Source organism: Chanos chanos, chromosome 10, assembly GCF_902362185.1.
Source record: "Chanos chanos chromosome 10, fChaCha1.1, whole genome shotgun sequence".
In the NCBI taxonomy this organism is placed as follows: domain Eukaryota; kingdom Metazoa; phylum Chordata; class Actinopteri; order Gonorynchiformes; family Chanidae; genus Chanos; species Chanos chanos.
The window spans coordinates 32037741-32050081 of record NC_044504.1 but is presented as its reverse complement, the minus strand read 5'-3'; the positions used below and the strand labels follow the sequence as shown (position 1 = coordinate 32050081).

Genomic DNA, 12341 nt, shown 5'->3' with positions numbered 1-12341 from the left:
AGCACATGGGGTTTAAGTGTTGTCATATGCAGTGGATCAGGGCTTGGCTCATTTCATAGGTTAAAAACACCTCTCCCCTTGTGTTTAATCGTCTTCTTCAGCAAGATGTTTTTTTGGTTTTTTTTTTTACTGAGAATGCAATATATTTTGTACCTGTCATTGGTTGATTCCGTTCAAAGATTTGCCATGTCGCTAGGTGACAGACTGATGTAGCCAATCAGGAACAATCCCGCTGTGCAGACTGTTCTGTCAGTCAGCAAGGAGAGGGAGAGACAGGGAAAAAGAGGGGGGGGGGGGGGGGGGGGGGGCTCTCTCGCTTGATTGTACAGACACGCAGTGTCTGCATGTAATAGAAACCGCTCACAATCCCAGCTGCTTGTGCTTAAAGCCACACATGATCACAGAATCCCCTCAAACATTTATAAGGTAAATCCTGTCACTATTGTCTTTGAAAATTGTGACCTGCGTCTCTCCTTTCAAAAGCGTCCGGTAATGACCGTCAGTCAGCGGCACCTGATCCTCATTGTCTCAGCAGTGCTCGGCCGTTGCTCCTGTGTTTGTGTTTGTGGGCATGGCAGTCTCATGTCTGTGAAGAGCTAGAGGAAGAGAGGCTTTTTAACTGCATGAGGCCGTTCTCCAAGGATTAAGCCCCACTGGCTGCCGATCATGTGCAAGAGCCAGAGTGGGGGAGGGGCGATGTGAAATTCATACATCTGCCTCTGCACACCAGCCTCCCAGTAAATGAGGGTGTTAAAATGCAAAGAGAGAGAGAAAATATGTGTGTGTGTGTGCGTGTGCGAATGATAGAGTGTGTATGTCTGTTGAGTTTAAGCTCCCATTAGCCAGCAAGGAGAGCTGCCTGTGAATTGCCAACATGCTTTTTATATAAGGGGGGGGGGTTCGGCTAGAGGGGTCTGTGTACATTGTGTCATACGGGAATGAATTCACTGCCAAATCAAAAGAATTAGCTGTGTCTTTTTTTCACTCACTGAGCCGTGGATACCACACATGTACACACACACACACACGCACACACACACACACACACACATACATACAGCACTGCATCTCTGCTGAGCTAAGCTGTGTCTGTCCTCATGGTGTCCATGGTAATTATGGATCCGTTTTTTTAGCTACGCACCTGATTGTAATCTGTTGGTCTACTGGTATGCACCGGCCCTCAGTAGTCACATTTGTACCTCATGTTCACTCATTCACTCCCTGTTGCAAAGCCCTGTTTTAAAAGCCCTGATTTTAAAAGTCACATGCTTTAAAATCAAAGCCCTTGAGCTGAGGAGTATTTTTGTGTCACACCAGAAAGAGCTCAAACCAGCACAGATACTTTAAAGATGATCATGTCCAGGTGTACTGTCTGGACATTAGTGTGCTCCAGAAATGGCGTTGACAGATACGGTAGCATAATAATATTATTATAAACTATTCATTATTTTAGGAGTAACCACAGAATGTTCAATTTACCACTCAGCCTAACAAGTGAGATATGAAATGACGAATGCAGCTGGTCTCCCACACCTGTGTGTATGTGTGGAGAGAATGACACTGGAAAATTTGCATTAACTTCACTCACATTTCATCCCGTTCTTTCAATATGTTACTAAGTCAAGCTGAGGTAAAATGGTGCAAAGTGCACTCATGTTTTTTTTTTTTTTTGCTCTGTTAAAGAGATTCATTTTTTTTTTATCTGTGCCAGCACCACTGATGCAGAAAAAGAGGCCAGATCACGGTAGTGATCATAAAACCTAATAGTAATGGAGGAAAACTGACATCTTACTTGTGTATTACTGGGTGAAACATGCACTCGCCATGAAATTAGCGCAAAAAATGCATTGAATACACAATTATGTAACTGCACATCTCTCAAAGTAAACTAATGTGGTTAATATACTTAACTGTCGCTCCAGAGCAAGGACCAGCAGTGTCAGTTAAGATTTTTAATTAAGAGGATGTGTGAATCGGTATCACGACACATTTGAATCTGTAGGTGTAATTACACTCGACGGTGACGATAACGATGCCTTCATGCGTGTTTGGCATTTTAGGATGGCTTTGTGGTACGGATTTACGCCACTAGCACAGACCCCAGCCTGCAGCAGGAGCTGCAGCTTAAACTTGCCAGGAAGTGTCTCCATGCCTGTGGTATCTCCCTATTTGACCTTGAAAAAGATCTGCATATCATCAGTGAGTCTGTTCGTCTGATCAGTCAATGCACGACACACACTGTCCTATTCCAGTAAACTGATCGGGAGAATCTGGTGTCGAATGTTTTGCCATTTTGTCTCACCCCTGTTTTTTTTTGTATGTGTGTGCGCGCGTGCGCACGTGTCTGTCTGTCCGTCTTTTTTTTTTTCTTTTCTTTTCGTGATGTTTCCTCAGGTACTGGGTTTGATGAGGAAGCGGCATTGCTCGGAGCTGGCAGGGAGTTTGCTTTGATGAAAACAGCCTCGGGGAAGGTAGAGTGTTTTGACTTCTCTGTACACTCCGCTTCTTCTGCTCATAGATTCGACTGCTACGACATTAAAGACAAGCATCTCTACCCTTGTAAATGCAGCTCCTCAAATGTTTTTGTACATTTGATTTTATGCATATTAATGTTTTATTCCTGTCTTATCACGATTTTTGGATCTTAATCAGAGCACGAATGATTCAACAACGATTTTCTGCCAGTCATTATTCGCTGGAAATCACAGAGATTGAACTTTTTTTTTCTCATTTTACTCATTTCCAACGAAAAAAAACCTCCCCTCACATTATAAAGGTTCAGCATACGCAGACAAATCACATGAGGGTTAGCTCTGTCTCCACTCTCTGCATTCTCTGCACCCTGCTGCTTTAGGGAGTGCATGTGTGAGTGAGTGTGTGTTTGGGTATGTGCTCACATGGATGAGAGAGTGAGTTCACACCATGGTTGGCTGGCAGGTGAGTTGGCAGTGACTGCGTGCTAATGCTTCGTCCGCTGTTCTGCGCTCCCGGTAAAAGGCTGCCCCTAAGCCTTAGGCAGCAGTGCAGTGCAGTGCAGTCAGCTCACAGAGCTGTTTGCATGTTTAAATAACTGGAAGTAATTTGATTATTCTGTCCATCTAGTCAAGCATTGAGCCTCTGCAGTGCTCTCGGCTCTACAGCAAAGCAAAGCACTGGGCCTGCACAGATGACTGGCTCTTACTTTAAGACTTGTACTGGTCTCATGTTCATTCAGAACTGTATAACCCTAAGCGCGCGACTTCATTTTTGACTCTTAGCTGGTGTGGGTGCAATGTAAAGCAGTCTTTGATGGGGTCACTGATGCACCAGCACATTGCATGTGTTGGTGTCTATACAGATGTAGTAATGTAACTTTTGTGCATGTATGTGGGAGTCTCCCTGAGATGGCACCTACGCAGGTTTATCATGTGGTCAAGTATTATGTCACTCATGGCTTTATGTGGAACTAGAACAGACCCAATGAGCATGTCCGTAAAATAACTGCGACTCGTGACCCGTGACTCTGCAGAAAGTTTCTTTTTATGAGTTCTTCAAGTCCACTTGGCCACACTTCCTATGTTATACCATAGTTTCACACGGCAGATAATATTTCTTGAACGATCCTGTCATATGTAGAACTGATAGGCTTCAGCTGTGTTTGGCTAATGACTCCAGTAATTGTAGTGTGGAGCTAGGGTGGAATGAGACGGCGACCCTTACCCTTTCTGTTATCACTGACTGTGGCAGTTCAGCTCTTTAATAGCTCTGTCCCATTCTGATCAGTACGCACTAGCCACAGTCGTAAAAGATAGACTGGTTTTCAGCGCTGTTAAGTGCTCAAGCTGGTTAGCAAAAAAAACCCAAAAAACCCCCATTGAATGTCAGGTACATTCTTCAGGATGATTAATGGAAAAGGTGCACGTGTACACATTGTGTTATATTTCTCTTAGTCTGCACAGGCTTACATACCATGTAATTCCCCTTTATCTGAATTTCCCCTCTCTGAATTCCTCTTTTTAACTGCTCTTTCAGATCTATTACACAGGAAAATATCAGAGCCTTGGTATCAAACAGGGCGGTCCGTCGGCCGGGAAGTGGGTGGAACTTCCCATCACAAAGTCTCCCAAGATCGTGCAGTTCTCAGTGGGCCATGACGGCTCCCATGCCCTGCTTGTGGCAGAGGACGGCAGTGTCTTCTTCACAGGCTCTGCCAGCAAGGGCGAGGACGGGGAATCCAGTATGTCCTTTTTTTCCCCGAACCTTTCACAGGACGCTACTCGAGCAGACGCTGTATTCTCAGCCGGTCTATAGCTTTTTATAAATATGATTTTACTTAAGAGAATAGTCACTGTATTCAGTGTCTTTCAGGGGTGAACTGGCACTGAATGGAAGCTTAAAGCCGACGAATTTTGTCGTATAATGTACGCCCAGTTTCAGGACGTTAAAGAACAAAACCTCCCGTTTATTTTCCTCACTGTTTATTTTCCATTTGTTATTGTTACCGTCGGGTTAATGTGTCCTCTTTGCTTACTGAACGTTCAGTAACTTGCCATTTTTTGCCTTTTTTTTTTTTAGCAAAGAGTCGAAGACAACCAAAGCCCTACAAACCCAAAAAGATGATCAAACTGGAGACAAAGACGGCCGTCTACACGGCCTGTAACAATGGCAGCAGCAGCATAGTGACTAAAGATGGAGAACTCTACATGTTTGGCAAGGATGCCATTTACAGTGACAGCACCTGTGAGTGATTCCACACCTGCCCGCTCAGATGAAGACAGTCTTTATAAACGACAGGCTGCCGTTTAGTTGTACTGGACGATCTGGTTGTCCGTCTGCCACAGTTGCAGTTGACTGTACCATAATTCTTTATTGTGTGTTTATTGTGTGAGAGAGGAAATGAAACAGTGACGGAGACAGATATGTTTTGGTAATTCAGTTTAATGCAATGCAAAATGGGAGCAGCTTTTGGTTTTAAATGATGGAGTGCTGCCAGATAAATCATAAGTAGTATGTCAACACTGTTATTTACATTCTCTACGCAGTGTTTAATTTTTAACTGTTAGTTCATCTAATCTGATAAAGAAAACAAAACAGAGAGACTGTAATCTGTGCTTGTTTGTTCTGCTTTATTTTCTCCTCCAGGTCAGGTATCAGATCTGAAGGGGCACTTTGTAACTCAGGTAGCCATGGGGAAGGCACACACTTGTGTCTTAACGAAGAGCGGTGAAGTGTGGACGTTTGGGGTGAACAACAAGGGCCAGTGTGGTAGAGACACAGGATCCATGAGCCAGGCAGGGAAAGGTAATAGTCTCTCCAATACACACACACACACTGCTTTAAGGGGAGCTCCAGACATAGAAAAGTGCTGAGAACTTCATTATGATTGAATTACTGCTGTACCACCTGGTCGGTTCAGCTCTGTGACTCAGAGATGAAGCTACGGTGAGTCACCGTGAAACCGTCCTGACCTGACACATTTGTGCATGTTTCGCAGCCTTTGGAGTGGAGAACATGGCCACAGCCATGGATGAGGACTTGGAGGACGAATTGGACGAAAAGGAAGAGAAGTCTATGATGTGCCAACCGGGCATGCACAAATGGAAACTGGACCAGTGCATGGTGTGTACAGTGTGTGGGGACTGCACTGGTTACGGAGCCAGCTGCGTGAGCAGCGGACGACCTGATAGAGTGCCCGGAGGGTGAGCCACGCACATATACGCACAGAAAACAACCCAAATAGAGAAACGTGTCTCTGCAGCACCAACGTAACAAATAAGTTCAGGAACCAGCAGATTCATTGCTGTTCTGTGAGTTTGGCTTCTTTATGAGAATGAATGGATATTAAGGTGCCTGTTTAATCATTCTGTGTGTGTGTGTGTGTGTGTGTGTGTGTGTGTGTGTGTGTGTGTGTGCGTGCGTGCGTGTGTCTTTACTAGAATCTGTGGCTGTGGTTCGGGGGAGTCAGGCTGCTCAGCCTGCGGCTGCTGTAAGGCGTGTGCCCGGGAGCTGGACGGTCAGGAGGCCAGACAAAGGGGCATATTCGATGCTGTGAAGGAGATGATACCACTAGACCTGCTCTTAGGTAAAAGCCCCCAGCACCGAAAACCGACCACTTAAAACACCAAACCATCTTTTATAACACCGCCGCCATTACAAATCAGCTCAGTCTCTCAGAACTCAACCAGCGTTTAATGTTCGTTTCATTTCATGTCAAGCGAAGTGGCTATAGTCATGTTCCACCATCTTCTGCTTTTGCAATGTTTGCTTAAGCTTAAGCGAAATAACTGATTTGTTTTTTTATTTTCTTTTTTCTTTTTGTTTTTTTTTTTTTTTGTTTGTTTTTGCATGCATGTGTGTGTCCACTGATGCATCGCCTCTCCATGCTCATCATTCACACTGTCTTGTCTCTCGTTTGTCTCCCTCCTTTGGCCCTGCCTGTACTGGGACGGTTTTTTTATTTCAGCTGTGCCTGTCCCTCCCCCTCCAGGCGTTAACATAGAGGAGCACATCCAGATTCGACAGGAGGAGAAGAGACAGCGCATCAACCGTCGCCACAGGCTGGAGGAGGGACGAGGTAGGGTCCCCAAATTACCCTCGAACGCGCGTGCGTGTGCCCGCACACAGACGTACATGAAAGCACCGTTCACGCTCCAGACCTGCCTTTGCCCAATTTGAAACTGCCCTAGTTTAGAGAAGCAGCCTCCCAAATGTTCAAAGCACCTCTTTACATAAGTTCTTACCCAGATCTATTGAGACATGTGCTCCAGTTAAAGATAAAGTCTTTTTTTCAATGTTTGTAGCCTGAGGGGCAAATTAGCAATGTATGGTGCATATCAATGAACCGTAGATTGTGGCTCGGCGTATGTGCCTGGAGGTTACATTCGGTCACACCAATGAAAACCTCATGTAGTTTTACCTTTAGTAATTGGGTTCATTGATCATCACCACCGTTGCTCTATTTATTGCAACACAAATGCTTGTTCTGGTACCAGTCCCTTTCCTCACGAGTGTGAGTCTCTCACACTGCCAAGGTTCAACGCCAACTTGTCCCGGTGTTCCTTAGATCTGTGAACTGTTGTTTCCTTTTGCTTGTTTATTTATGATTTGGTGTGTGTTTGTGTGTGTGTGTGTTGTATACCATGATGTTTTTGTCCCATTTGTGCGATGCCTTGCCCATGCATGTGAAAGTTTCTTTTTCCCCCCATAGGCCCCATTGTTTTCCCTGGTCCCCTTTTTATGAACCAGCGTGAGCAGGCCCTAGCCAGACTAAGACCCCTTCAGGCAATAAAGCTAATGCGGGACAAACTCAAAGGTACTATGGTCTTCACTACAGACTTCAGCTGGAGCCCAGCTGCTCCTCCCACCCCTGCAGACTGCTCCCCCCACTTCACTCTCTCTGGTGCCACGGATCTGTGTGGCAGTCATTCTCTGTTCACCTGTATGTCTCTCTCGCTCTCTTTCTCTCTCTCTCACACACACACACACGCACACTCTCTCTCTCTGTCTCTGTCTTCCTCTCTCTGTCTCTGTTACTGTTTGGCTCTCTTGATCTTTCTATCTGTCTCTTGATCTTTCTTTCTTTCTGTCTCCATCTCTCCCTCTCTCTCTCCCTCTCCCTCTCCCTCTCCCTCTCCCTCTCTCCCTCTCCCTCTCCCTCTCTCTCTCTCTCTCCCTCTCTCTCTCTCTCTCCCTCTCTCTCACTCACTCCCTCTCATTCTTGTTCTCTCTCTTGCTTTCTCTCTCCCTCTCTTGCTGAAGTCCATTTAAGTGCACTATACTAGAGAAGGAAGCTAGAGCTGCCCCGTATGGTAATTTCCCCTCTTCTGACATTTAGTTGCCGGATTCCATTGTGCTCTGCGCCCATTGCTTTTGTTAAATGAAAATCAATACCCGCAGTCAGACTGGTTACATCAGTCCCATCGAAGCAGTCCAGTTCAGCAGAGCACTACACATGGCAGAATTAGATAAGCTGTCAGTTTCTAGAAAACAGTCTGGCAGATGACACATTGACTATTACGAAACAAGTTCCTCAAGCCATCTGTGAGGAAAACAGCAAGAGCATCTCTTTTGTCTTTTCCCCAACCCCCCCCCCACACAGAATCTCAAACATCAGTACTGGCTTGTAAGATTTAGGTCAAATAAAGTTGTGCACTTCACATTTCCAAAAATAAACCTCTATGTATGATTTTTTTTTTTAAATATAAATAGAGCAGCATGCTTTTTGTCTATATTTGGAAACATTGAATAAATAGCCTAAATAACTGACTGACTGTGTGTGAAAGCTTGAGTTTGAGATGTGTTCTGATTTTGACCCTGCTGTTGGAATCTTCCCGCTGTCCCTGTTCCCTGGCAGCTACTTCCTCTGCATGTGTATGTGTTTGTTGACTCTTAAACATGAAAAGGAGCAGAGATCTGTCTCCGTATTAATACGGTCGCAACTCAACTAGCTCACTTGGGCCGCTCTGTGTTGTCAGCGTGTCCGCACTCATTCACAGCGAGATAAGCGGCCTGTCTTGAGGCTGGTTTCGTCCGTCTCATCACATCATTGCGTGTCCCCAAGTCCTTTGTTATTCTCTCACTGTGCACGCTGTCCTCCCACCCACTCTTTTTCTCTTTTCCGTGGGTTGGGGTCTCTAGTTCTCTCCTCAGGTGGGTATCTGTCAAGGACAAAACAAAAAAACAAAGCAAAACAAAAAAAAAAAACTCTATGACTTGACTTGGCTGGCCCAAGACATTTATCTGTATGACTCCGTCACATCTGAAACTCCTGACTCTCGCTTCATGACAGATGGCAGCAGCGAGAGAGGGGAAAAAGATGCCAGTAAAATCACCACGTACCCTCCCGGGGCCGTTCGCTTCGACTGCGAGCTACGAGCTGTGCAGGTCAGCTGTGGCTTCCATCACTCCGGTGAGTAGCGGCTCAGCTTTCGGCCTTAGGTCCCCTGACCCGCCCTTTTGGTTCAAACGTGGCAAGCACATGGTAGGGGAAGTTAGTTTCAATGTGTCGTGTTCATTTGCTCTTTTCCCAGTGGTACTGATGGAGAACGGAGACGTCTATACCTTTGGCTACGGCCAGCACGGTCAGCTGGGACACGGTGACGTCAACTCCAGGTAACGTTGGTTTAAAGATCTGATGTATGAGCGTGTCTTTTGTAAACGCAAATGCGCTGTCAAAAACGTAGTTCATTTAATAAAGCTGAAAAGCAAGTGCAGACAGACCTGGATAACTGATGACTTTTGGTTCACACAGGGGGTCTCCCACTCTGGTGCAAGCTCTTCCGGGGCCCAGCATTCAGGTGACGGCCGGCAGTAATCACACTGCAGTTCTCCTTGTGGACGGCCAAGTGTTCACGTTTGGAAGCTTTTCGGTGCGTTAACTAATCAATAGCTACTCCGTATTGTCCACATAAAAGCAGGTGCATAAGTTCCTTCACGGGCGTGTAAAGACCGTAATTAGTTGTGTATGCTGTCTCATTGAATGAGGGCTTATGAAGTGTCTTTTCTACAGAAAGGACAGCTTGGCAGGCCAATTTTGGATATGCCGTATTGGAATGCCAAGCCCTCGCCCATGCCCAACATCGGCGCCAAGTACGGCCGCAAAGCCACGTGGATCGGCGCGAGCGGTGACCAGACCTTCCTGAGGATCGATGAAGCTCTAATCAACTCCCACGTTCTAGCCACTTCGGAGATTTTCGCCAGCAAACACATCATCGGTATTTTGGCCAGCTCTTATCCTCACGACTCGCCGGCAGCTCTAAAAGAGCTTTCGTAGCTTCAAACAACAAATAAAAAAGCAAAAAAAAAAAAACACAATAGGCTGACTGTTTGCCCTTTACTGAAGTCTGCCTTCTCTGTTCTTCTTCAGGGTTGGTGCCCACTTCTTTATCTGAACCTCCTCCCTTCAAATGTCTGCTGATCAACAAAATGGACGGGAGCTGTCGGACCTTCAACGACTCGGAGCAGGAGGACCTTCAAGGCTTCGGCCTGTGTCTGGACCCGGTGTATGATGTCATCTGGAGGTACGGCTTCTGTTTCACTGTCTGGAGAGTGAGGGTTATTGTATTACAGTGCAGAGATGCCTCCTTATGTGAAAAGGCGGATACTGCTGAATTGAAAGAATGAGTCAGAGCCGCTCAGTCTCATTGACAACCGCAGTGACGCGCCTTTCTCATACTATTCATATTTTTTGATGCTGTGGAATTCTGCTGAGGAAAATAATCCTTATGTCTTCATCTTCATTTCATTGCTTTCCTTCCTTTCAGATGCTCCTCAGAAACGTTTATTGTAGTTCTTTTTTCCGTTTAAGGCCTCAAAAGATACTGTTACATTAATGACATTGTGGTCTGTATCTACTAATCACTCATGTTTGTAGCCTCCTCTGAGATGCATTCTGGCCTGTGTCTGTGTTTTCGCAGGTTCTTGCCAGCTACGAGGGAGATGTGGTGCTACAACGCGGTGATTGCAGATGCCCGCGTCCCCTCGGTGCCAGACCTCCAGTCACGCTGCAGTATTCTCAGCCCCGAGTTGGCATTGCCCTCGGGCTCCAATGCCACCACCACCCGCTCTCATGGAGCTCTGCACATCCTGGGTATGCGCTGCCCACTGCTCCACCAATCCTCCATCCCACCAACAAGGCCCTTCTCCAGGGCCTGTCACTCTGCTGTCATTCTTTCACTCTCAGCTGGATTGACTTCTCTCTATCTCCTCTCTCTTTGGAGCTTCTTCCACTCAGCCCTTTTCCCACTCATGACAAACTCTCAGAATTTCACAACCTGTCAAAATTCGAGTAATGTAAAAAAGAGTGGCAGACAGGTGGCTGTGTGACATTTTCCTATTCGCCCCAGGTCTATAACGCTGCCGTACTGAATGGTTAGACAGCCGGTATGAATGGAAGACTGGAATGTCTATGAGCGTCGTGTCGTGGAGTTTCGTTGCTGTAGTGCTCAGGAAACGTGTGACATATTCATAGCGATAATAATAAAACAAAATGTTTGGGAATTCTTAGCACTTTATAATGATAAAAATAAGTGTTATGTTATGGCTTTTAGGTTGCTGAATTAAAACCATACTAATGTCAGTAATGTTCTCTTAGATGTGATCTGCTATAGATAAAATGAACTTTTACACAGGGTTTTTGGCGTCTGCTTATGGTGTTGCTTATGCGAAAGCTGATACGAGAGCCTGTTTCTCTTTGCAGGTTGTCTAGACACACTGGCAGCCATGCAGGAGCTGAAGATGGGTGTAGCCAGCACCGAGGAGGAAACTCAGGCGGTGCTTAAGGTCTATTCCAAAGAGGACTACAGCGTGGTCAACCGCTTTGAGAGTGAGCACAGTTCAGCCCGGCCTCACGAGTCGCTATGACTTGGCTCACGGCCACCTCTCTCCAGACACTAATAGCCTGTAATGTGGAGTATTTATACTCGGTTGACTTGGTGTGCATTTGTACCGCGCTTTAGGTCATGGTGGAGGCTGGGGCTACTCCGCCCACTCGGTGGAGGCCATCCGTTTCTGCGCCGACGCCGACATCCTGCTGGGGGGTCTTGGCCTGTTTGGTGGTCGTGGCGAATACACAGCAAAGATCAAGGTTCAGTGTCTTGCATTTTAGCGTGCGTGTAGTGTAGGACTAGCAATTCAGGCTTTTTCTATATCTGTGTTTTTGGCATTGTTTTTGACGGTTGTCTGTTTTCTTGCAGCTGTTTGAACTGGGCCCTGATGGGGGAGACCATGAGACAGATGGTGACCTGTTGGCTGAGACGGATGTTCTGGCCTATGACTGTGCTGCTCGGTATGTCCTATGGGGAAAACACTGTGTCTTAACAGAGTTAGAACAGAATCAGCTTTCACTCTAAACTTAACTTGATTTGTGTCACCAGTAGGGCTATGTGATGAGGCTGCTATTTGTGTCCATATCTCAATTTGTTGGGATGATAAAGTTACTTGTATTTGCATGTGTATTTGGGCAGGGTTTAAACTGAAAGTAGTTCAAAATGAAAAGAAAAGTCTATTTTGTAGATGTAAATCTAGTGCCATTGATAGCTGTCCTTTATGCATTGTTTGATCCCATTAATAAAACTGAAAAGCTTTGAAAAATCTCTCATGTAGTAAAGCTGGACAATAGTAGTCTAACCTTTTATGTTAGATCACAGTAACCTGAAATGTTAAATATGTATAACAGTACCCCACCTCAACATGGGGACAACAGAACAAACAGAAAAGTTTAGTAACAAAAATGCAATAAATCGTGTAGCCTACCAGGAACGCTTTAAAACAAGAGTTATACATTTTTGAACATGCCAGATATAATTTATGTAGGATACGATGTCTCTGTCTTTGTGTTGCCCTTGGCAAGTTTGGATTTCGGA

General features: G+C 45.6%; 1 protein-coding gene across 2 annotated transcripts in view; it reads left to right on the top strand.

Annotated features, from left to right (window-relative positions):
* The window catches only part of mycbp2 (MYC binding protein 2), a 61944-nt gene that overhangs the window by 16945 nt on the left and 32658 nt on the right, over positions 1–12341 (top strand). Inside the window, exons 10-27 of one of the 2 annotated variants that reach the window (XM_030787141.1) lie at positions 2061–2199; positions 2395–2471; positions 4012–4216; positions 4555–4719; positions 5122–5280; positions 5474–5678; positions 5916–6061; positions 6467–6553; positions 7187–7291; positions 8768–8887; positions 9009–9090; positions 9230–9347; positions 9488–9692; positions 9845–9998; positions 10395–10567; positions 11177–11302; positions 11436–11563; positions 11673–11764. In XM_030787141.1, coding sequence (XP_030643001.1) covers positions 2061–2199; positions 2395–2471; positions 4012–4216; positions 4555–4719; positions 5122–5280; positions 5474–5678; positions 5916–6061; positions 6467–6553; positions 7187–7291; positions 8768–8887; positions 9009–9090; positions 9230–9347; positions 9488–9692; positions 9845–9998; positions 10395–10567; positions 11177–11302; positions 11436–11563; positions 11673–11764 — 2486 coding nt within the window. Of the gene's footprint in view, positions 1–2060; positions 2200–2394; positions 2472–4011; positions 4217–4554; positions 4720–5121; positions 5281–5473; positions 5679–5915; positions 6062–6442; positions 6554–7186; positions 7292–8767; positions 8888–9008; positions 9091–9229; positions 9348–9487; positions 9693–9844; positions 9999–10394; positions 10568–11176; positions 11303–11435; positions 11564–11672; positions 11765–12341 lie in introns of both variants that reach the window. The other variant, XM_030787140.1, reaches the window with a different exon arrangement.